General features: G+C 36.5%; 1 protein-coding gene across 1 annotated transcript; it reads left to right on the forward strand.

Moving 5' to 3' along the window:
• The first annotated feature begins 1,138 nt into the window (after window positions 1-1,138).
• c13h5orf15 (chromosome 13 C5orf15 homolog) lies at window positions 1,139-22,988 on the forward strand. Its single transcript, XM_039776085.1, has 3 exons — window positions 1,139-1,268; window positions 16,033-16,625; window positions 22,519-22,988. The coding sequence occupies exons 1-3, from the start codon at window positions 1,172-1,174 to the stop codon at window positions 22,648-22,650; spliced, it is 822 nt and encodes a 273-aa protein (XP_039632019.1). The 5' UTR covers window positions 1,139-1,171; the 3' UTR covers window positions 22,651-22,988.
• Window positions 22,989-24,578: the final 1,590 nt, after the last annotated feature.

A 24,578-nucleotide genomic window follows, 5' to 3' on the forward strand; every position in this document is an offset into this window, starting at 1 on the left:
TACTGGCATTCTTCCCAATTGTCTTTTTGGTTATAATTTGGTTAAAATGTATACAATTAAACTGCAAGATTTAGCATTAACAATTAATTTTATATTTAACTAGCTGCTACCCAATTTTTACTTTATATTTTCCTCCAACAGTGTGCTGTACATTTTGGAACCTGTGTAATATTTTGGGAGTTACCTTCATCAAGTAAACTTTGGGAAACATTTGTATGTGATGCAGCTTCCTTGCTATAAAAATCCAGCCTTTGCAAGTTTAATGGTGAAAACATTTCATTAAACTGGTATTAGAGACAAACATGCACTTAAGTGATACTTATTGTGAGGAATTTCACAACTGAGATTTGTAATGTAATAGGGATATCAGAGTTCTGGTGCCATCTCAAATTTCATATCAGTGTAAACTCAGATAAAGCATTGTGAGATGCCAAATTGTATTTTATGCAAATACTGCCACTGCATTATGGGTTGATTCACATTTATGAAGTTTGAGATCATTTTGTGGTTATTTTGAGATGTGAAGCCCAAACTGCAAGTTTGGATCAACAAAGGATAGTTCAGGTTTTCTCTGTGCAAGTAGCAGATGGATGAGAATTTGCTTCGAACTGGTTAGTAATTGACACACCATAAATTAGCATTGTGTCTGATTATAATAGGGTACTAATATGTAGTATAATGCAATTTAACTGTTAAGCTATGAGGGGAACATGTATTTTGATTTGTTACACAATTTGTACAATTGAAGTTTCTTTATATGCTAGAATATTTGTGTGTAATTTTTTTCATATTATTAGAAAGATTTTATACCCTTGAAATTCTAACTGGTAGTGTTGCTTTTACAATCACACATTTGTGAGCGCTGGATATTTTTAGTTAATTTGAAACTTTCTTGTAGGGGAGTATTTTTATAATTATTTATAATAAATATTTTTTTTACTCGAACACGTTTTAGGCATCAATATGTAGCGTTGTCGTGAATAGTGCGATTTTTAGACCTGAAGCAGTAATCACAGGCATGCATTTTTTACATTCGAAGTACGGAATGTCCTCTTGCGCTCTCCGCAGATACACAGACTACCGGAAAATTGACGTCATCCGTTAGCCACGCCCCTTCTCCCAGGCTTCCTGCGAATTTGTGCTCGCGCTCTTCCTCATCCCTCTTCGAAAGATGGCCGTTAGAAGCAACATGGGCTTCAGCGCGAGTTTTGTCTGCTATGTTAGCCTTATACTCGTTTCATTGAGCGCTGTGATCAGTGACGGTAATGGTAAGTGTGTTTCTTTTTTACATTACTTGTAGAAGGCTAGTATCAACAGTCACGTTTAGTAGGGAAAAACTTGCATTCGAGTTTTCTTTCCCTGGCTAGATTTCGACGCCAAGGCGACACTGAGCTAGTAAATTCGAGCGATTGTCTTCGTCGTGTCTTGAAGCGGATGGCAGTTGTGCCTATTGCACGTTGATTTCTCCCCAATCTCAGTATGTCATGATACAGTCTCTTGAGAATAAGGACTCCTGTTAGTAAGTGAGGGTAGATAGATAGGTAGGTAGGTGGTGACGTTACACGTGATTGGTCACACTTTTTTAAAAACAGTGTTTACTTTGTTAATTTTATTAACTGTTACTGTTCATTAATTGGTTTACATTAATTAAACACGATGGTTTACCCATTTTTAAACGGTGTTTAGTTAGCTTATCTTTGTCTGTTCCATATTCTTAGTTGTCTGACGTTTTTCGTGTCTGACAGCCCGAAGAGCCTGATGCACGATTCTGTATTGTAATAGTTTCTGGAATTTAGGTGCCGAGTTTTAGGTAGGGTTGTATTTTTCACATGACTAACTCAAAATTTTAAGATTAACATTTTATCGGTTTCCTTTTTTTATTTTTAAACCTATTGTATGCCAATCAAGTTCACTCCAACTTATCACTGTTATAACGAGACCACGGGAATATTATATAGGAGGGAGCCTGGTTTATTTAACGTGATGCTGATTCCCCGCTGTACTTTTTTATATAATTTTTTTTAATTGAATACTATATTACTAACGGTCTCGCTTACTTTGACCTCATGTGTTTAAAGTAGGAAGAAGTACTACTTCTCTTATATCAAAATACTTTTTTTGCAGATAGACCAATCTATTGTGTATTTTGCTTTGCGTGCTTAAGTATTTCCTAATTATCTTATGTAGCAATGGATCAAAAAACAAAGAGTGTCAAATGTGTTTATGTCCAGTCAATATCACTCTCTTTGACAATTGTCATTTACTTTGATGTGGTGGTTCATTTGTTGATGTAAAAGCAGAATCATATTGTGTTTTGTGAATTCCACCAGGTAGAAACGGCAATAATTGCAATCACAAAAGTCTGTGGTTGATTTTTTGGTAGGTAAAGTGTGTTACTGGTGTCTTTAGAGCAGAGGTGTTTTTTTTGTTTGTTTTTGTATTGAGTTCTGATCTTGTTTGCCTTAGTTTCACTTTTGAACCCATAATAGAATAAATTGCCTACTGTATTTCAAAAATTGTATGACATGATTCTAAGGATATGGCACAGTTGCCTCTGTACATGAAACTTTTTGGTGGCTCACAACAATAACCTGTTTAGCTTCTTAATGTGGTGTGGATGTGCAGGTAGCATTCAGCTATACATACCACATTCAGCCTTCATTATTTCTCAATCACATTGAGTTGGATATGTTCTTTATTTCGTCTACTGCTATTGTACGCAATACTTATTTAATGGAATAATATATTTGAGCAATTTATGTGTTTCTGTTTGCATTATAAAGCTTCTTGATGTTTCACAATGATTAGCAGTTTTCTTTTTGCCTGTTTCATTGGTGTTGACTGTCGGGCAGAGTCATTGAACCTACTTACATATGTAAATAAATTTACAATATGTGCTGAAGTGTGAGTTCCTTAGCAGTAGGTAACTTTCAATTATTTTTGTGATGCCATCTGTGATTTCCAATCTTCTCCAAGTGAATTATCATAAATAAAACTTTTTTTTTATTTTAAGTTATTGATTTGACTATTGACGCAATTGCTCTTGTTAATCATTGAGTCATTTACTTATAATAATAAGCCCTCCTTGGATGCCTGCCCATTGTAGTGCACAGCCTCCCTCATATCCAGGGCTTGTGTAAACATATCCTAGGTCTCGGTGGCGGTGTCCATATGCCGTCCTTCTCCTCCCAGAATATGATGTATAACTTTTTTTGTGGGATTGAAGGGTGAACCAGAGGAAGTCCTTAGGAAGTACAAGTTGTTCATGCAGACTCCATACTGAAGACATGCAGAATTACAGAACACATAATGTTTCTGTTTTGAAATGGCCAAGTTGGAGTTCAGACTCAACACAGTTAAGATACTGTCATGTGACCTGAAGAGAACTGTTTATGAAGCAATCCCAGAAATATCAATGACCAAAACAGTTTAGTAAGACTCAATGGCCTACATTCCTTTGAACTGTTGTCCAAGTCTGATCAGCGGCTACAATAAACATTTGGTTGTGGTTACTGTTGCTTAAGGAGGTTCTACCAGTACAAGGGTTCATACTGTGAATGTTTAAACCAAGTTCTCAGTGTTGGCACAAACTCCCAACTGTGTGTGTGTTTTGTGTTATTTTAGTCTAAGCAGACAGTGTTAGTCTATCATTGTGATTTGATTGAGTATTAGATGACATTGTTATCAGTAATTAATGCAGAAGTGCAGTGAGTTTCAAAAGATTCAGACTTTTTATTTCTTGCAACTATGAACTGAAGACTGAAGTCTGGCCCAAGTGTTGTGAAGATGGCACCAATGCACAATGTCAGGATCATAAAGCACTGCCACAAATCTGTTTAATAATTATGCTAAGAGTTAAACATTATGGTAGGGGATAATAGCCCAAAGGCAAATCTGGGCATACCGAACCCCCATTTAACAATTAACTATAATGAAATTCAAAGGTAGTCTACAATTATCAACTCCTATCCTCCCATCCGTTAAATCTAAAGTTGCATCAGATGGAAAAATGCGCAAAAAAAAAAAACTTTAATCATTGCCCAAGTTCCGATTGAACTATTTCTATTTGTTCATCCTTTTTGTGGCAACACATCAGATTGAAATGACCAGAACACCACACGCCTAGTAATGGCTTTCAGACTCGGTTTTGTTTATTAGGCTACATTGATGACTAGTAAAGTCTTCAGTCTTTCAACAGTTTATATTGAAGTTTTTTTTTAATTTTTTTTATTTAATACCTATAATGTTTGAGAGATTGTGTATTATTAGTGGATGCTCTCTTTTACAGTATAGCATCTTTTCACAATAATGTGGTTGGAGTTCAGTGTGTGAACACTGCAGATTCATTAATGGTTAATATTAATTTTGATCGAGAATAAATGTTTACTCCCTCCCTCTCTCTCTTTCTCTCCTCCACCTTCCCCCCTTTCTGGACATTTTTTCTCTCTCTTTTTTTTTTTTTAAAGAATCTATAGATCATCTTGTTGAAAAATGGCATGATTTCGTACAATTAATTTAGAGTCAGATGCCCTCTGATCACTGCCACGGCCCTATTTTTGTACCTTGTAAAGGCTTCTTGCTGAGTTTGGTAGTGGTGCCACATCTTTCTGTCAGGCTACTTATTTTTAACATTACAGTATTACAATTAATGAATAACTGCTGGGTCATTGTAGATTTACTGTTGTATTAAAATTGGTACAGGTTTATTTTTTTTTCTCTTTTTCTACCTTTATGTGGTGTAAGCAAAAAATACTTTGATCACAAAAAATAAAATTAATTCTGTAATTGTCTCACATTATACATGTTAAGCCATTACTTAAGTTGAAATCCAGTTCTGAAAGTATATGAACAATATGACAGTTTGTGTATGTGTCAGATCCTAGTTCTGTTTAATTAAACAAACATTTCCTGATCTTAAATTACAACATAGCATTCTCAGACCAGCTTATTCCAGTTCAGGGTCACAAGGGAGCATGTCCCAGTAGCACTGGTGCATGGTTATAGCAGGCCCCACACTTTCTCATTCTGACTTGCACAAAGCTACTTTCAAATTGCAATTTAAACTAAGATGCATGTCTTTTGGAACAGGGGGCAAAAACCCACACAGGTACAGGGAGAATGTGTAAACTCCACATAGGCTATATATTATAGTTAGGAAAAAAATCTTTAAATCAAATTACAAATCATTCCATTAATTATATTTTAAGCTTTCATAAACTATGTGCCAGATGGAATTTCTTTGTTTTGGTAGTGACAATTTTTAAATGTATTTTACAGAAATTGTGTTTAATGAGTATAAAATTCAGAAATAAACAGCCTGTTTTGTTTTTTTTTTTACCTTTAATCAGTCTATCTTTATTTTATATTGCAACATTAACAGCATATAGCATCGCAAGGCAATACTGTTTCCTAATTTTTAACTTAGTTATTGCAAGTTGACCAAAGCTCGAGTTATATTTGAAGAAAAATATATAATAAATATGGCCTGCATGGTTCATTCAGTTTTCATAAGCCTTTCGCTTGTGAATTCAGTAAAATCAACTTGGGAACAATAAGACCTTTGAGTTTTATTGGAATGCTGCATAACAGGTCTTTTTAAACCCTACAAGAAAATGTTTGTGGCCTACCCACCCTGCAGTTTGCCAGAATGTAGGTAGTGTCTGAATTGCATTCAGCCAGCATCAACCAGTCTGGGTGTGTTTGTCAGTGGTATGCACTGGCTGGGGGAGGTGGTGTCCTTTTTGAGTTTCTTTCCTCTATTAAATGTGAAGGACTTTCTTACTCCTCATGTAGGATTACTGTGTGAAGTGCTAAGTGCTGAACATCATGACTTTGCAGAAGTACTTCTCTGGTCACTCATGTATCTTCTGATTATGTTATCGCATTGAATGATCATCTTGTTTTATATTTTTGAAATGAAAAATGAAAACTGCCTCTGTATTAAATCTGACAACGCCCTGTAATGGACTGGTGCCTAATGCTATCTGTGACTCATTTTTTGGATTAAACTGTTTTGAAAATAAATGGATGTTCAAGAGTCTAAAGTGCAATTAAGTTCTGTTGTTTGATACTGTAAATTATTACTGTCAATAATGATGACCCTATGTATATATTTTAAGACACATAAGTGATAGATACTTTGAAGCTTATGTTTCTATTATATTGCAGGTCTTTATACATTAAAATGTTTAGTTACTTTAACAATTCATTCATAGTAGTTTATAAACAGTTCAGAACTGTTTGTTTGTGTGAGTCAGTCTGTGGCACTGATCACTCACATCATTATATTTACCTTATGTGTATGGATTACAGTTTGAAAGAGTAGTATGTCTGGTGGCTTCCAATAGCAGCAGCATTATTACCTTACTTGCTGCCCCAGAAGCACTCCTTAAACATGAGTTTCAGCTAATGAAAATAATTTGAAGCTGCACTGAATTGCTTTTTCCTTGAGCAGGTAAAAAAACATCATTTTTAATTTAAAAAAGGAATATGCAGTTGGCCTTTCCTGTGGACTGTTAACTGGCTTACTGTCCCTGCATTAGTAGTGTAATTAAGCAATAGTGATCAAAATGTTAAGTTTAAAAATGAGCAGGGTTATATACATGTGTTAAACACTAAAACAACTTGTAGGCTTCACCGATATTCCCTGGACGACCAAAGCTCAGAAAATCAGTTTCATTGTATAATTTACAAACACTTCCCAGCAATTACTGAAATTTTCAGCCCTTAGTCATAGTGCTTTTAGAAAGAGAAAAAAAAAGACTCTGGCTAATAATAATATTAGGTAGGAATAATAAGAACATTTTTAAGATGGAGATTGTTTCTGAAATCAAACACAACATCTGCAGTTTGGAGTCATTTCTGTTTCAAAAGAAAAGATAAAGAATGCTTGAAACTTTAGAGGCTATTTGCTGGCATTACAGTCAAATACAGACAATTTGTTAGCACATTTAAAACACAATTGCTCAATTCTTTGTTATATTGATGCCCTCCATTTCATTGATCACATCAGTGGCCTTAGGTTTCTTAAAATGTCTTATTGTACCTTTTGTTATGGTTCTTTTTTTTAAGAAGTTACAAATTGTAGCCCTTTTAAATATTTGTTAGTAATAGGGTACTGTTCTCAGTGGTGTTTAAATAAAAAAAAAAACATTTTTGATATACAGGTCCTTCTCAAAAAATTAGCATATTGTGATAAAGTTCATTATTTTCTGTAATGTACTGATAAACATTAGACTTTCATATATTTTAGATTCATTACACACAACTGAAGTAGTTCAAGCCTTTTATTGTTTTAATATTGATGATTTTGGCATACAGCTCATGAAAACCCAAAATTCCTATCTCAAAAAATTAGCATATTTCATCCGACCAATAAAAGAAAAGTGTTTTTAATACAAAAAAAGTCAACCTTCAAATTATGTTCAGTTATGCACTCAATACTTGGTCGGGAATCCTTTTGCAGAAATGACTGCTTCGATGCGGCGTGGCATGGGGGCAATCAGCCTGTGGCACTGCTGAGGTGTTATGGAGGCCCAGGATGCTTCGATAGTGGCCTTAAGCTCATCCAGAGTGTTGGGTCTTGTGTCTCTCAACTTTCTCTTCACAATATCCCACATATTCTCTATGGGGTTCAGGTCAGGAGAGTTGGCAGGCCAATTGAGCACAGTAATACCATGGTCAGTAAACCATTTACCTGTGGTTTTGGCACTGTGAGCAGGTGCCAGGTCGTGCTGAAAAATGAAATCTTCATCTCCATAAAGCTTTTCAGCAGATGGAAGCATGAAGTGCTCCAAAATCTCCTGATAGCTAGCTGCATTGACCCTGCCCTTGATAAAACACAGTGGACCAACACCAGCAGCTGACATGGCACCCCAGACCATCACTGACTGTGGGTACTTGACACTGGACTTCAGGCATTTTGGCATTTCCCTCTCCCCAGTCTTCCTCCAGACTCTGGCAACTTGATTTCCGAATGACATGCAAAATGTGCTTTCATCCGAAAAAAGTACTTTGGACCACTGAGCAACAGTCCAGTGCTGCTTCTCTGTAGCCCAGGTCAGGCGCTTCTGCCGCTGTTTCTGGTTCAAAAGTGGCTTGACCTGGGGAATGCGGCACATGTACCCATTTCCTGCACACGCCTGTACACGGTGGCTTTGGATGTTTCTACTCCAGACTCAGTCCACTGCTTCCACAGGTCCCCCAAGGTCTGGAATCGGTCCTTCTCCACAATCTTCCTCAGGGTCAGGTCACCTCTTCTCGTTGTACAGCGTTTTCTGCCACACTTTTTCCTTCCCACAGACTTCCCACTGAGGTACCTTGATACAACACTCTGGGAACAGCCTATTCGTTCAGAAATTTCTTTCTGTGTCTTACCCTCTTGCTTGAGGGTGTCAATGATGGCCTTCTGGACAGCAGTCAGGTCGGCAGTCTTACCCATGATTGCGGTTTTGAGTAATGAACCAGGCTGGGATTTTTTAAAAGCCTCAGGAATATTTTGCAGGTGTTTAGAGTTAATTAGTTGATTCAGATGATTAGGTTAATAGCTCGTTTAGAGAACCTTTTCATGATATGCTAATTTTTTGAGATAGGAATTTTGGGTTTTCATGAGCTATATGCCAAAATCATCAATATTAAAACAATAAAAGGCTTGAACTACTTCAGCTGTGTGTAATGAATCTAAAATATATGAAAGTCTAATGTTTATCAGTACATTACAGAAAATAATGAACTTTATCACAATATGCTAATTTTTTGAGAAGGACCTGTATAACAAAATATTATACTTCTGCATATTCTATAGGCTTCTATTGAAGTAAAAATGGCTCTACTTGTAAATAAAAACATATTTAAACCATTTGTTTAAATGAAAAAAATTGACACTACCTCACTAGCCACACCTGCAGCATCTGTGCTTTTGAGTGATTACTCTGTCAGAAACATTTTTCAAGTCACTTACTGTATTATCTGATAGGCATGACAGCTGTGGAAGAAATGTTTTGTTTAAAAGATTTTAAAAATTGTAAATTGAACCTTACTTCACATTTTACAGCCTTTAGGAAAAAGGATATATATAAAATGTATCCACACATAGATGTGTGTGTTTATTACACCTTATTAGCCAGAGTGTTTTGTTCATAGTTTAAAAAAAGTACATTAAAAAGATTATTCATAAGTCTGAGTATGTTTTGAGATTCCTTTCCTAATTTATTGGCAGTAGTCTGTTATTTATTACTACCCAGTAATGTATCCCTGCATTTGCACTTGAAACTGTCTTAGCCAACATCCTCCATAGCCATCAAAGTTTTTCAAAATAAACAGAGACTCCAACAGTAACAAAATCTATCCTTTTAAAAAGTATTTTCATAAAATACACAGTCTTGATTATTCTAATCAAATGTGAAGACAGGAGCATTTGTTTAAATTTTTATTGTTTCTCTGAAGTTTCTTGGCATTTTTGCCTTCCAATTTTTAGTTCAGAATTGAAGGTATAAGGATATTTAATTACAAACATTGCACATTAGACATAATGAAATAATATTTATATAGTAGTTTATTATGTTATCTCACAATTGGTAGATTCATATTACATATAAAGCAGTGAATTAGGGCGTGTGTGTATATTTTTGTGTGTGTATATATACATACATACAGTGGGTACGGAAAGTATTCAGACCCCCTTCAATTTTTCACTCTTTGTTATATTGCAGCCATTTGCTAAAATCATTTAAATTAATTTTTTCCCTCATTAATGTACACACAGCACCCCATATTGACAGACAAAAAAAATAATTTTTGAAATTGTTGCAGATTTATTAAAAAAGAAAAACTGACATCACATGGTCCTAGTATTCAGACCCTTTGCTCAGTATTTAGTAGTAGCACCCTTTTGAGTTTTCTTGGGAAAGATGCAACAAGTTTTTCACACCTGGATTTGGGGATACTCTGCCATTCCTCTTTGCAGATCCTCTCCAGTTCTGTCAGGTTGGATGGCAAACGTTGGTGGACAGCCATTTTTAGGTCTCTCCAGAGATGCTCAATTGGGTTTAAGTCAGGGCTCTGGCTGGGCCATTCAAGAACAGTCACAGAGTTGTTGTGAAGCTACTCCTTCGTTATTGTAGCTGTGTGCTTGGGGTCATTGTCTTGTTGGAAGGTAAACCTTCGGCCCAGTCTGAGGTCCTTAGCACTCTGGAGAAGGTTTTTGTCCAGAATTCCCTGTACTTGGCTGTATTCATCTTTCCCTCGATTGCAACCAGTTGTCCCGTCCCTGCAGCTGAAAAACACCCCCACGGCATGATCCTGCCACCGCCATGCTTCACTGTGGGGACTGTATTGGACAAGTGATGAGCAGTACCTGGTTGTCTCTACACACTGAGGAGAGGCAAGAGTAATGACAGCCCGCATGGAGTTTGCTAAAAGACACCTGAAGGACTCTGAGATGGTGAGAAATAAGATTCTCTGGTCTGATGAGACCAAGATGGAACTTTTTGGCCTTAATTCTAAGTGGTATGTGTGGAGACAGCCAGGCATCCGGAAAGTATTCACAGCGCATTACAGCCTTATTTCAAAATGGATTAAATTCATTTTTTTCCTCAGAATTCTACACACAACACCCCATAATGACATCGTGAAAAAAGTTTACCTGAGGTTTTTGCAAATTTATTAAAAATAAAAAAAACTGAGAAATCACATGTACATAAGTATTCACAGCCTATGCCACGAAGCTCAAAAGTGAGCTCAGGTGCATCCTGTTTCCCCTGATCATCCTTGATTTTTCTGCAGCTTAATTGGAGTCCACCTGTGGTAAATTCAGTTGGTTGGACATGATTTGGAAAGGCATACACCTGTCTATATAAGGTCCCACAGATGACAGTTCATGTCAGAGCACAAACCAAGCATGAAGTCAAAGGAATTGTCTGTAGACCTCTGAGACAGGATTGTACAGTGAGTACAGGGCCCACTAGAGGACTTTAAGCCCACAGGCCACCCTCATGAAGTCTGTTTCTGATTGTTTGGTCAGAGACATTCACACTCATTTTGTAGGGCTCTGGCAGTGCTCATCCTGTCCCTCCTTGCCCAAAAGAGCAGATACCAGTCCTGCTGATGGGTTAAGGACGTTCTACGTCCCTGTCCAGTATTGATGTGCCATCCTGGAGAAGTTGGACTACCTGTACAACTTCTGTAGGGTCCAGGTATCGCCTCATGCAAAACTAGTGAACAAACAGTCAGAAAGGGTGAGGAGGGAAAAATGTCAGTGGCCTTCACTTGTTAAACCATTCCTGTTTTGGGGGTCGTCTCACTGTTGCCCCTCTAGTGCACCTGTTAATTTCATTAACACCAAAGCAGCTGAAACTGATTGCCCGGGAAACCACTTTTTTCTTAGTTGACTTCATGTCTTCATTATTGATGTAGCACATTTCACAAGGGTAGCCCTTCAGATTGGGGATCAGATGATAGCCACAAGGTGTGGAGATCAGAGTAGTTGTGGCAGCAGTTATGGTCCACAGTTTCTCAGAGTGGCCTTTGCATCTTCTGAATCAGTCATGAAGCAGAATGGCAGACCGCTTCAGTTGCTGCTTTTCATTTATTCATTTGCTTTGACATTTTACTAGTCAACATATAAAGCTGTGTGGGCCAGTTAGGGCTTGTAATCAAAATAGACTATACCCCTCAACAACAAAGATGTGTGATCCTGATTTTGCCTGCGTTTGCTTGGACCTTGAAATTTTTTGCGTTTAGAGATTAGTAATGCTTCTGTTGTATTAGTTGTTATTTTGTGGTGTATCCCAGTTTCAATCCCAGTTATAAAATGTTTCTCAAATTTCTTTTAGTCTGAAGCATTAGCTTCAGATGCATTGATGCTTCGTTTTCAACAGTTAATCATATGCTCCATATAAGCACATACTTTGCTAATGTTTAATTGTTAAAAGGAATGAATTTACATGACTCAAATCTAATGTCTGTAGTGTCTGTTATTTTATGCACAACTACTTTGTGACTTTTTTTCATTATAATTCACTAAACAGTGGCATTTTTTTCTTCAGTCAGTATATGAAGGCTGAGTCCAGAATATTGGGTCATGTTTAGAGCCTTTCTGTCATGACTGAATATTGTAACCCTTCTTCTAACTAGCATATAACCCTTATGCTGAAATTCCCTCTAATTCAGTAAAATCTCCCCAAGCCAATAGAATTTTTTCAGTCTACCTCCATCTGTTGCTAGACTTGTGGACAATCCACCCTTCTGTCACCTAAAATGTTAGCTTTCTATCTCTAAATTGTTGTCTGTAGCTTAATTTTTATGACTTAATTTGTTTCTCCGTATACTTGGTCTGCTCTCCTGGAAATAGTTTTCAGGAAGGGGACTTTATATTCTGGCTGAACATAATTAATTAGTTCTCAAAAAACCCTTACCGTCTACAAAGCACAGGGGTAATATTAACCTTCCTTATTTCTGCAATTATTTTGAATATTTTTCTTTTGCTTGGATTGAATTTTTGGACAGAGATAGTGAGCACTATCTATTAAGTTTGCTTGTGTTCTGTTGTGGGTTCAAGAAGTTTTCAAGGATAATTCAGTCTTTTTTTCAAATTTTGTCATGTCACAGCATCATGCTAACAACATTTAGTCAGTCAATCAGTCATTCTCCAACCCGCTATATCCTACCACAGGGTCACAGGGGTCTACTAGAGCCAATCCCAGCCAGCGCAAGGCAGGAACAAACCCCGGGCAAGGTGCCAGCCCACCACAGGGCACACACACACACCAAGCACACTCTAAGGACAATGTAGGATCGCCAATGCACCTAACTTGCACGTCTTTGGACCATGGGAGGAAACCGGAGCACCTGGAGGAAATCCACACAGTCACAGGGAGAACATGCAAACTCCACACAGGGAGGACCCGGGAAGCAAACCCAGGTTTACTTACTGCGAGGCAGCAGCACTACCACTGCGCCACCGTGCCGCCATAACGACATTTATTTTTTATCCAAATCAAGAATTACTCAATACTACAGAATCACAAAGTGAAAACAGGCTTTTACAAAATTTTGCAAATTTCTGAAAAATAAAAAGCTGAAACATCACATTGACACAGGTATTCAGCCACTTTATTCTTTACTTATTTGAAGCAGTTTTGGCCGCGATACAAGCCTTTCATCTTCTTGGGTCAGACGTGACAAGCTTCGTACGCGTGGAGGTTTCTTTTCTGCAGATCCTCTCAAGCTGTTATCAGGGTGGGTAGAGACCACTGGTGGTCAGGTATTTTCAGGTATTACCTGTATTTCAGGTATTTTCAGGTCTCTCCAGAGATGTTCAATTGTGTTGATATATATATATATAAGTCTGAGTTCTGGCTGTGTCGTGCCGGGACGTCCACAGGGTTGTCCCTAAGCCTCTCCTGTGTTGTCTTTGCTTTATGCTTAGGGTCATTACCCTGTTGAAAGGTAAACCTCTAGGCCAATCTGAGGTCCGGATAGCTTTGGAGCATGTTTACGTTAAGGATATTTCTGTACTTTACTCTATTCAGCTTTCTCTCCACTCTGTCAACCATCCCAGTCCCTTACACAGAAAACAACCCCACATCATGATACTAATACCATTATGTTTCCCCTTTGGAATGTTATTGCACAGTTCATGAGTGATGCCTTTTTCTATGCAGACTAGATGCTAATCTTGGTTTAATCAGTTAAGAAAAGTCCTTTAAGTGCCTTTTTACAAACTTCAAGTGGGCTTCTATGTGTCTTTTACTGATGATAGGCCTCTCTTATAAAGCTCAGAGCAGTATAGTGTTGCGGTGATGGTTGTCCTGCTAGAAGTTTGTACCATTTCCACACAGGTTTTCAGAGTCGCCATTGAGTTCTTGGTTACCTGTCTTACCAAAGTCCTTCTCCCATGATTTCTTAGTTTGGTTATGATGTTTGCTGATGACATTGTGATCTGTAGTGATAGTAGGGAGAAGGTTGAAGAGACCCTGGTGAGGTGGAGATATGCTCTAGAGAGGAGAGGAATGAAGGTCAGTAGGAGTAAGACAGAATACATGTGTGTAAATAAGATGGAGGTCCCTGGAATGGTGAGGATGCAGGGAGTAGAGTTGGCGAAGGTGGAGGAGTTTAAATACTTGGGATCAACAGTACAGAGTAATGGGGATTGTGGTAGAGAGGTGAAAATGGGAGTGCAGGCAAGGTGAAATGGGTGGAGAAGAGTGTCGGGAGTAATTTGTGACAGACGGGTATCAGCAAGAGTGAAAGGGAAGGTCTACAGGACGGTAGTAAGACCAGCTATGTTATATGGGTTGGAGACGGCGGCACTGACCAGAAAGCAGGAGACAGAGCTGTAGGTTTGCAGAGTTAAAGATGCTAAGATTTGCATTGGGTGTGACGAGAATGGATAGGATTAGGAATGAGGACATTAGAGGGTCAGCTCAAGTTGGACGGTTGGGAGACAAAAAGTCAGAGAGGAGAGATTGCGTTGGTTTGGACATGTGCAGAGGAGAGATTCTGGGTATATTGGGAGAAGGATGCTAAGGATAGAGCTGTCAGGGAAGAGGAAAAGAGGAAGGCCTAAGCGAAGGTTTATGGATGTGGTGAGAGAGGACATGCAGGTGATGGATGTAACAGAGCAAGATGCAGAGGACAGAAAAATATGGAAGATGATCCGCTGTGGCAACCCCTAATGGGAGCAGCCGAAAGAAGAAGTTGTCTGGCAGCTCTTGGAAGAGTAGTCATTGTTGCAGAATTCGTCCATTTGAGAATTACAGAGGCCACTGTGCTCTTGGAAACCTTTAGTGCTGTGGGAATTTTTTGTAGCCTACCCAAATGTGTGTACCCCGATACAACCCTTAAAAAGTTCTGCAGGGTATTTCTTCAGCCTTGTGGCTTTGTTTTTGCTTTGTGGAACTTGATATAGACATGTGCTTTTCCCAGTCCTGGGTGGACTCCAAACAAGGTGTAGAATGAGATACACCAGAGTAAAATTTCATGCATTATAGCAAATGTCTGAATACATGTACTTTTTTATTTTTTTAATAAATTAGCAAAACATTTGAAATCCTGTTTTCACTTTTTCATTTTGAGTGTTGCATCCTGTGCAAAAGAAATTAATTAAAATGATTGTAGCACAAAGCTGCAACAGCAAAATGTGGAAAAGTGCAAAAGGCTTGGACACTTCAGATAGTTCTCAAAAATATTATTGATTATTTTACATCTTCTGTATTAGTGTTTTAGGACAAAGTGGACATGGCCCATTTTACTAGACTTCGTAGTGGCACACAAGGCCTGTTAAGATAGCAGATTTAACATAATCCAGCTTCACCTCCAGTCTGAGAATATGGTTTAACTGCAGTTTGGATATTCTTGCCAGCTCTGTACTTCATCTGGTAGCAAAAGGTATAAATCAGTTTTATTGACATCTCTGTACAATGGTATATATACCTTTAGCACATCCCATTAAACGGGCCTTTTATATAATACAATATCATTAACTGTGATCAATGACAGACAATTCTGTTAGGTGAAATAGTGGAACATAAGAACAAGGCAACAGGATATTCCTGTTTGGAAGAACTCCATGCTTCCACAATGTGCTGAATACATTGCAAATAATGCATTATTGTTAAGAAATAGTCTGTCTTACAAAATGCCGCTTCATAAAAATTTCTTGAATGCTAAATCTGGGATTTTCTGAAGTAACTTATGAAAGTGTCAAGGTAACAGTTTAATTTGATCAAAAATACTGTGTCTTTGCTCATTGTTTTTGACACATTGTACAAAAAAAGAAAACTGCAAGAAAATGTGAAATCATAAACCAGCCCTTTCTTAAATGGAAAATATGACATATAACACCAGAACTCAATTTCCTTGCTATTACAGTAACCATATTTATTAATGTGCACATAACGGGAATGAGTATTCATTAAATTGACCTCAGCATTACTGCAGTCCTTCTAGCATTTAGCAGATCTCTTGAGTTAGTGAGATGTTTGTTTTGTACGTGAATAAAAATTTATTAGGCCATTGTGTTTTCTCTTTTAGATAAGAATGAATCTTCCAGTAAGAATATTACAGTCACATCATCATTAGTAAATACAACTTTGACAGACGTCCAAGAAACAAATTCTTCAATATTAACTGAGAAGAGTGGTTCCACAACAGTGATGCCTTCCACATTACCTTCTACTACAGCTGCAGTCACAACTGATACTACTACTGTCACCACCGTCAAAACCACATCTCTGAAAATCACTTCCACCACTGCATCACAAGATATTATTGATGCCGATTTCGTACACGAAAACTTAATACCTACAGATACAGTTGAAGCAGAGCAGACCCCTTCCACAACTTTAATAGACAGTGATGGGTATGAATACTTAGAGCAACAGGATTTTGATGGAGAAAATATTGTTATACCTGAAACTGACGTTAACAGTGACTTCATTGAAGCTATGGATGGAGAAGATTTAGTAACTGCCAACAAGGATGACAGAATTGAAGACATCCCAGATCATTTTAAAAGCAGCTCTTTCAATAGCTCGGAAGATGAAGATACACACTTCTTTTTTCATCTTGTCATCATTGGATTTTTGGTTGCTATTATATATATTACCTATCATAATAAGAGAAAGGTGAGTGTATTTCCCCTTGTTTTGTGCTGGACACACTATAGCTGTATGGTTTCCTACCCAACTGTGCAAACTTTTCATTTTGTTACCTGACAGAAGATATGTTTTAGAAATTGTACGTTTTTTTTTTACCATTTTAAACAGAAAAAGAAGACCTAGTCTAATGGGATCTGGAGAAAATTATAAGCTGTACAGTATGGTTTAGAATTCAATGTAGATTTTTATCTATATTATTATTTATTTTTTATTTTATTTTTCTATGTGAAAACCTAGTGCATAAAATGCAAATTATGTCAAAGGTGTAAAATACATATATACTATTTTAACTTTTAGTGAAGATATATTTCCATATATATGATAGTGGTATATAAAGTAAATGTTAAAACGGGTAAAGGATTTCTACATTGCAATGCACGTTCATTCACCAATATACTAAGAATGAAATAGTGGTAATGGCTTTCCAAAATAGTTTGAATGTGTTTTACATTTTGTTTATTAATAAAAATATTGACCATGCTAAGGCAGCCCCTTCTACAAAATCAGAAATGGTGAAGTGTTGATCACATGAGCCTGATCCATATAGGTACATTGATAAATAGTCTAACAAAAGGTGTAACATGATTACCTTTTTGCGTTCACGATGATATGCGATTAATTGTGCAGCCCTATAAAACATATTAATTTTGACTACAGGTGAAAGCACGTCACTATGCTAATTGTGAAAATAACAAATTACTGCATTCGATTTAGTACTTTGGTTCTCCCAGAGATTGAGCTTTGTCAGTTACACAACAAATATGTGTTATGATCAAGCACAGACACATTCACTATCTGCCAGTGCACTGACAAATCAGAGGTAGCCACATCTTAGGGCTACCACATGTCTGTATACAGCAGCCTATCAAACGCCAAATGGGATAACTGACACTGACAGATAGCATAGTGTTTTATTTTTCAAAAGGCAAGGCTGTGATTGAACTATGTACAACAAAGATTTTAAAAAATTGACACTACTGAGGCTAAAAGAGGCCATTCACTCCTGCAGTTATTCTTGTGAAGTTACATTGTCTTTGCTTCATTCCTTAAGTTGGACAAAAGTCAAAATGGATCTGAAGCAAGGTGGTGCTTTATGCAACCACAGCTGATCTGTGATTGAGTAGTGCTACACAAGCCTTCCTGAACGTAACGGTTCATCATACTACTGATGAGGAGAATACACAAAATCAAATGCTTGCCATGCTGCTTCTTTAAATGAGTGAACCTTTCATTGCAATACTTTCTTCAGAAATGGGGATACCAATTATAAGTGTTATGTACTTAAATTCTGTTTTAAGAAGTTTTAGTATATCAGTGGTTTACTGTATTAAAAACAGTGACATGAATTTTCTAAAAGTGTGCTATATCTGTATTGTAAAAAATAAAGAAACAAGTACTAAATTTTCCATCCATCCATCCATCCATTGTCTAACCCGCTGAATCCGAATAGGGTCACGGGGGTCTGCTGGAGCCAATCCCAGCCAACACAGGGCACAAGGCAGGAACCAATCCTGGGCAGGGAGCCAACCCACCGCAGAGTACTAAATTTTAAATTTTTCAATTAATCTAGCAATTAAGTTTCATGTTAATACATTTTTAAGTATATCCCCGCTTAAAGGAGGTTCAGCTGTACTGTGTAACCAGAATATACTATAAGCAATAATAATAATTATTAATTTTGTCATAATCCTGCACCCCCTTTTTGTTTTATACATACATTTGTTTGTTGATATAATCTTAGTGAATAATATACTTTTATCATCTTGTAAATTTCTGTATGCTGAAGAAGGTAATACATGATGCAGAATGGGAAAAAGAAAGAGTAGTTGTTGCATCTAGAATTTTTTTAAGATGTGGAGGCCCTTTGGGGGGATGCAATTTGCAGAAGTGACAAAGCATGACGTAAACATAAAGTGGTTTAGTGTTTAAGAGGAAAAACAAACTGCTCTTTCTGCTTTCAAAATCCGTGGTTTGTACTAATGCCAAGCATGAGTTTGTATGTCTCCAGTGGCCATTATAGCACATTTTTGTAGCACACCACCTGTCCTGTACACCTCACTATGGCCTTTCGAATTCCTTAGCCAATTTAACTATAATCCTGCTGGATATTTTACAAGTTGTTTCGTGGTTAATCAAGTCCATTTTTGATAGCAGGAGAGGCAGAAGAGAGGTGTCCACCCGCTGAGAAGATGTTGCAGTCAGAATTTTCTGTGCAGTGTTAAAATGTGACATAACTGGAGTGGATCACAGTTTAATAGTTTTACAAAATATTTAACATTTTATATGTTGTATATTTTGTTAACATACTGCAGATTCTTGTTTGTAGAATGCTGCTCACTGGGAGTTCAAAAAGTATGCTAATATGAAAATGCAGCACTGGTATTAAAGCACAAACTTTTTGCTTTCCCTGTGCTTCTTGATACATTTTCCATTCTATACAGCATGCCCATGGGAAGATGGAACATGGGAACCCACTCTTTTAACTGGTAATTAAAACAGTTTCCATGAGATAATATAGGTACAAAGTTAACTTGTTTCACTGAGCAGAAAACAGCTACCCACAAGCCTTTAGCAATTATAAAAAAGATTGTCAAAAATGTTTGTGTGTATATTTATTCTCCAGCAGGTGCGCCTGCCACTGCCTTTGATGGAATAAAAATGCAGGTGCAGTCACTAGTTAAATTTTTAATGGGGAAAATGCTGGCCCCCAACCTAAAATTACGCTTGACTAAACCTACAATGGAGAGCAACTTTGCATACCTGGGCCAAGAATCAGAAACTCTTCCTTGAGGCACTTTCCTGATAAAGTGAAGATGCAGCCTCTAAAGCTGGCATCTCATCACATGAAGTTAAACTTGATGACTGCAGTTTCTTATCTTGTCCCTTGGGATGTCAAATTACACAACTAGGAATTGCAGAGGACGACAAACTACATGACTCCCTGATGACTTTCCAGTACATTATATTCAAAGTTTTGCATGCACACCCATTTTACTGGCAGCCAATAATGTGTTTCCTGACCACGTCTGTGTTGCATGAATGCTTCTCAGGTACGGCGAGTTCAGCTGTAATACTGACTCTTTTATTTTCCGATTTTCTGTTCTCTTGAGTTACATAAAATACTAGATATCAAGCAGACGAGCCTCCCTCCTGTCTGGGAGCTCCAAAACAGTGCTCAACCTATTGCCTTACAGCTGCATTGTGGTATAAGACAAATTCCAACCTATTAGATTTTGTTGGGGAGAGTTGCAGACTGATCAGAGTGAGCGATGTCAGATTTCACGACTGTCCACGACTTAAGATAATGTAAACAAAGTCCAGGGCTGAAAACCAGTGATACATTTTGACGGGGCCTTAAATAATATTTACCAAGGAGACAAATTTCAGAATGAAACATGACTTTTTATATTATACCTTAACTCCATAACTTCAATTGGTGCATCACCTTGCAATTAGCAGAAAAATAACAAACTTGGTGGGAGCTACTACAAGTACTAAGAAGACCTGTGCCAAAAAGAATAAAAAAAAAAAACTTTTTTGTGTCTCCTTGTTTGGGCCACTCACTGTAAGATATGTTTTTCAAGTATTGTGTGATAGGGTCTTACAGTTTACCATCACAAAGGCCCGACCACCATAAAGAATTATTATTATTATAGTTCACAAACTCTTTTTAATTCTGGTTTTTCTGTCTCTGTTAGGTTGATTTGTAACTGACACTTTACCCATGTCTGTTGTTGATTATGTTAACTGCTGAAAGAGAAACTTCATTTTATTTGTTATTATTTGTGTTCCAATAACTCCCATGAAATTTGTGTAGCTAAATTCACAATAAAGGATTTTCCTTTCAGTGGTTTTTCACTGAATGTCTTGACGTTCTTATATAACAAATCAATTGGAAACAGTGGAAATTGTGGTGCAACCTACACAGGTTTTTCACACTTTAGCATTGAGGTAAATGTGTATCTGTACACAGAACTATTTTTAAATTACTCATTAAATTAGTTTTTTTCATTAATTTTACTCCATTATTAGCCTATACTATACTCTACTGATGTTTGCCTTTTCTTGTATTTCTACTAGTTAGAATCTTAATATATAGAGCCTATAATACAGTAGATCCTTTAGCGTCCATTTTAGATTAAATGAAGAAGTTCTTTTTGTGAAATGTTATAGTTAATGGAGCTTTCTGAGCAGTCCATTAAATGGAAAGTTTTTTCTCTTGTGCTTCAATGGTACACTTAGCAATGAGTCTTAACACTCTGCAAATTATACACAGTATTTAAAATAAAATGTGTTACGTACCCTTACTCAGGCTGAAACCATTTTGTTTAAATGTGACAAAACACATCTTTAGACAAAAGAAATATGGTGAAAATGTGAACAGTTCTCAGCTGAAACAGAAAGTTAATCCTGTTTCTGTCCGTATTGTAAAAGATTTTGAGGAATGTTGGTGTCTTAACACTTTGAGGGCTGAATATTTTTTCCAAAAAACATAGTTTCTGAAAAGCAATGGTTTCACACAAAAATCAACATAAAACATCTGTTACTGCATGCTGTGGCTGCCAGTTTGCCAAGAATGTGCGGCAGGCTTGCTGCCTGGCTGTCTTCGCGCGGCATTCGCTTTCATCTCTTACCATTATGTCAGTGCCATTTTTGCCCTTGTTTGCGCCTTACTACTCACACGAGCGCAGGAAATCTCTGTCAAGCCAATGGAGCTAACTTTCCTTCTAGCAACGAGAGTCCAACTAAAACATAACAGTTTTGTTGCAGTTTACAGTTCACTACCATCATCAATTCCTCCTTTTGACAAAAGTCGACATCAGCCCTAAAACAGTTTAACTACAGTTGTCTGTCGGTTCACATCATTTGTCATACGCCCCAGAGTTTCTCTCTGTAAGCATTTTTCTCGACAGCTGTAATTGGCAGTGTGTTTCTGGAAATTATGACACATATATATTTCAGGTACTTCGATGTGGGACGGATTGATTCAGTTTGTAGTATAATATTTTGCTGCTTAATCCATTTTGCAATTGTGGCAGCCTGTACAGTAGCCTATCTCTACAGCATCAGGCACAAGTTAGGAATCCGCAATGACTGGCACAAAGGGCCGACTCGCACACCTGTACTGCCATGGAGCTGATAACACTTTGACTGTTAGGATGAGGGATGCAGGGTGCGCTGAGGTATGCAGACATGTGGAGAGAATGTGAAAACTGAGTATGGAAATTATAAAGTAGTTTCTCTACCTTATTGCTGACCCATCTTAGCTGTAATGAGAGTTTTTCTGAAAAATATTGAATAAGATGTAATAAAACATGAGGATTCTGTACCTTTTGAATTTAGTGAATTGGTTTTGAGAATGTTAATGAAAATTCATTAGAGTATATTAACTCATAATTATTAAAGTTTTGCTTTCTGATCACACACTGGATGGAAGTGTTTAGTTGGAAGTTATTGATGCAAAAGGGTGTCACACCACTTACGGAAAGAAAAGTTTCACATACCTTTTTGTTTTCTTTTTTTATTTTTTCTACACACACGTAACACTTGGTTATTTTTTTTTTCAATAAATAAATGAACAAGCATAATGTTTTTATATAATTTGTTTAATTGAGTTCTCTTTATCTAGTTTTAGAACTTGCTTAAAAAATATAAGGTTTTAGTTCATATTTATGCAGAAATAAATTTGTAAAGGTTTCAAAAACCCAGCACCATTTTATTTGGCATTTCTTCTATTTTATTCCAGAATCTTATGAGTTTATAATTACTTTTCTAATTATTTTAACCCTTTTTGTTTAGTTTTTGGATGTTATATCGACATTTGTCATTTAGTAATTGGTTATTTTTGTTGTTGTCTTAGATTTTACTTTTGGCTCAAAGCAGACGATGGAGAGAAGGTCTCTGTTCCAGAACAGTGGAGTATCATAGACTTGACCAAAATGTTCATGAAGCAATGCCATCACTCAAAATGACCAATGATTATATTTTTTGAATCTGAAATCATTAGGACTCTTTTTTAACATTTAATTCAAGTCTCCTTACTAGTAAGTAATACTGTATAAACTGTGATGTTAAAATATTGTTTTTTCATTTATTTGAAGCAGGGCTCTTCCTCTCCCTCTTTCACTTTTTGTTGAGGTTTTTGTCCTTATATTTTGGGTTGATTTAATGGAGGTATACCTTGTGCATTAAAATAAATGCCTAAAAAATATATCCATAAATATTGAAGAAATGAACCATGGAGTCTCCGGTGGCTTAGCTAGTGCCTCATATTGTCATACAAGGGGAACCTTGGGAAATAAGCTGCTAATCTGCAATATATTATTGTTTCTATTTTTTAAACAATGTTACATTTTAGTTCTGACCCTTGCAGTCCTCAGTGTAGAATATAATTGGTTATTTTAAGAATATATCCTTGAAGATAATCATTTGTAGTAAAAATATTGGATAATCATTGTATTGTACACCAGATATTAGACAAACAAACTTAAGGGAATTGTGTGCTATATATATATATATATATATATATATATATATATATATATATATATATATATATATATATCTATATATATATATAAATAAAAGTGTGTGTATATAAATTGTGTAGTTTTATAAAACAGCATAAAAACCAAGATGGTTTATGGCCATATCAGAAAATGTTTGAAGTGAACAATCTTTATTTTTTTGTAAGCCTTACTAAATTGTTAAAAAAAAAAAAGATACATTAAAGATATGCATTGACATTTTCTGCACTTTTTAAAAATATCTTTGTTGCTTTTATTTAAATATTGAAGCTGTTCAATCAAAATGTAAATAATGCAAATGTAAACCCTGTCACAGAGCAACGGAGATGAGGATCTCTGGATTTTGTAAATACTCTTGAATTGATATATAATGTGAGATGATACACTTTCCAATCGTGTTTTTCAAAAATAGCACAAATGGACTTGAGGGTATTCATTTGTTGTTGTATAATCATGGTTTCTCTTCAATAAATGTTATTAGATGAAAGTGTGACTTGTTCAGTTATGTGTATACCTAGAGCAGTTTTTCTCTGAATATGTGAAGTAGCTTTAAATTTAACTCCTTTAACTTTATTTTCCATTTTTTTACAAACAGTTTCTATGAATTGATGACTCTGCTATTAATCAAGCCTATAATAGACCAGGTAGAGACAGAAACCAACCATACAAAAGGGAAGATAAACTTTTAAGAGGTGTTCTTAGAATAACCATACATACATTTATTTTAGTTGAATAATATATCACACTTGGAATTTATATGCAAAATGTAAGAGTCTGTCTAAATTGATGTACATATTGCATGTTCTGTTTTGAATTATTTATAAATAATACTGTTTATGAATACAGTCAGCCTGTCAATACCGTGTTCAACACTGCAATATTGAAATTGTAACTTTGGCACTTCTTATGGTTGAATGTTTATTCTTATATTCTTCCATTACAACCATTGCCTCTTTTGGTGCTGGTTAGGGTGATTGGTATCCCGGAACTGAGTGGATATTTCTAGAGTTTGTGTTATTAATATATAGTGTGCCAGTAATGCAGTTGGTACCTGCTTTGCTTCTGAAGCCCCAGCATCCATGTATGGAAATAAACTGATTTGGAAAAGGAATAAATGTTTGTAAATATGTACCACACTCCATGCACCACTCGGCTTTTGTTATCAACCTCGATTCTATGGAGTGTGAGCCACAAGGAGAAGCAATTGCAAAAGAGGAGCCATGATAAATAGGTAAGAAATAGATTATTTTATTATCATCCACAAATCAAATAGCTACAAAACACTGGTTAGAAATTGTATCTAATAATAGGGAACAGATGAAAAAGTTAAAACTAAACATTCAACTCGACTAAAGGCTTTGTATGACACTCATAAGGGAAATTTTATTTCCCA

Source organism: Polypterus senegalus, chromosome 13, assembly GCF_016835505.1.
Source record: "Polypterus senegalus isolate Bchr_013 chromosome 13, ASM1683550v1, whole genome shotgun sequence".
Classification (NCBI taxonomy): Eukaryota; Metazoa; Chordata; class Cladistia; order Polypteriformes; family Polypteridae; genus Polypterus; species Polypterus senegalus.

Coding starts and splice junctions, on each gene's coding strand:
- c13h5orf15 (XM_039776085.1), top strand. CDS start 1,172: ATGGCCGTTAGAAGCAACATGGGCTTCAGCGCGAGTTTTGTCTGCTAT. Junction 1,269..16,032: donor TGTGATCAGTGACGGTAATG/GTAAGTGTGTTT, acceptor TTTCTCTTTTAG/ATAAGAATGAATCTTCCAGT. Junction 16,626..22,518: donor CCTATCATAATAAGAGAAAG/GTGAGTGTATTT, acceptor TTGTTGTCTTAG/ATTTTACTTTTGGCTCAAAG.